This window comes from Sphaeroforma arctica, assembly GCF_001186125.1.
Source record: "Sphaeroforma arctica JP610 unplaced genomic scaffold supercont1.8437, whole genome shotgun sequence".
Lineage (NCBI taxonomy): Eukaryota > Ichthyosporea > Ichthyophonida > Sphaeroforma > Sphaeroforma arctica.
Window position 1 is genome coordinate 1 of NW_014032121.1, and position 1,234 is coordinate 1,234.

Genomic DNA, 1,234 nt, shown 5'->3' on the forward strand with positions numbered 1-1,234 from the left:
TTTAGTGTGTATGGATGATAGCATACAGACACGCGCGAGTATGATATATTTCTACGAGTATATATATATATATATATATATATAAATAAATAACATATACCGATGTATTTACCATATTGGCGGTATTGTCAACAATGAAAAGCGATGATAGAACCAAACAGCTTTGGCTTTGTGATATGTATGGGTACGTTACCGGGTCATAAAAGATATATCGAGGGTGTCAATGCATGCCTTCCTGCGTATGCGTGGGCATGCGCAGTAAATTTTCAATATGCGAGGTTGTACATGTGTTAACATATAGTCCATTTGTCGTCTTATAAGCAAGAAGTGGTTTTATCAGCTAGATGCACTAAACACGAGTGAAACATATACTACTACGCAGCTACAACGCCTTGACGAAGAACATCGTGGACCAGTACAATGCCATTGAGATACTGCCGGGCCACTTTGTCAGGGGTGATCTAACGCTTGGCGAGAATATCGCAGATATCGGTACGTCTGTTCAAAAGCGTTAAAATCTAAGCAAGGAAGAATGTCACAGATATCAGTACGTATACAAAAACTTTGGAATTTGCACAGGCGAGTATGTCGCAGATATCGGATGTCTATACAAATGCGTTTAAGTTTGTACAGGGGAGTATAATGGATATATTGGTCCGTTTATACAAAGGCGTTAAAATTTAAACGGGCGAGAATATCGCAGATATTGGTGCGTATACGTAAGTGTCAATCCAAAAAGGTTATTAGTGTATTGTGCGAGGGGGCTGTTAACATATATAGACGTGTGCGTATGTTAATATGTTTGTCCATCGGGTCCATGCATGTAAGAGATTATGAAAGCTGTGTGTGTGGGCTGAAAGGCGACATGTCGAATCTGTACGTGTATTAAATACACGTGATTGTTACCATCCCCTGCTATACTCGTGGGTCATCTGTCACTACCCATTGCACGGCTACTTCTACCAGAATATATTATGTTATTGTATCCATACCACCTGTTGTCACCGTACCCATCTCACACATCCCATTGCACCGCTACTTCTGCAGGTGGACTGAAATGCGCTTACCAGGGTATGCGAACTGCTCTTAAGTCGCATCCCGAGGCAGACCGAGTCATTGACGGTTGGACTCCTGATCAGCGCTTCTTTGTTGCATGGGGCCAGTTCTGGCGCTCCAAAAAGTAGGAAGAACGCAACGATACAGGTAAGTACACAGCTAATACTATACTATATAA

At 41.7% G+C, this 1,234-nt stretch overlaps 1 protein-coding gene across 1 annotated transcript; it reads left to right on the forward strand.

Annotated features, from left to right (window-relative positions):
• Positions 1–382: 382 nt before the first annotated feature.
• On the forward strand, positions 383–1,196 carry SARC_16586 (hypothetical protein; the record flags this gene model as incomplete). Its single annotated transcript, XM_014289311.1, has 2 exons — positions 383–492; positions 1,048–1,196. Coding segments are annotated over 2 exons (247 nt in total), but the record flags the coding sequence as incomplete, so codon positions are not given.
• Between the last annotated feature and the right edge of the window lie 38 nt (positions 1,197–1,234).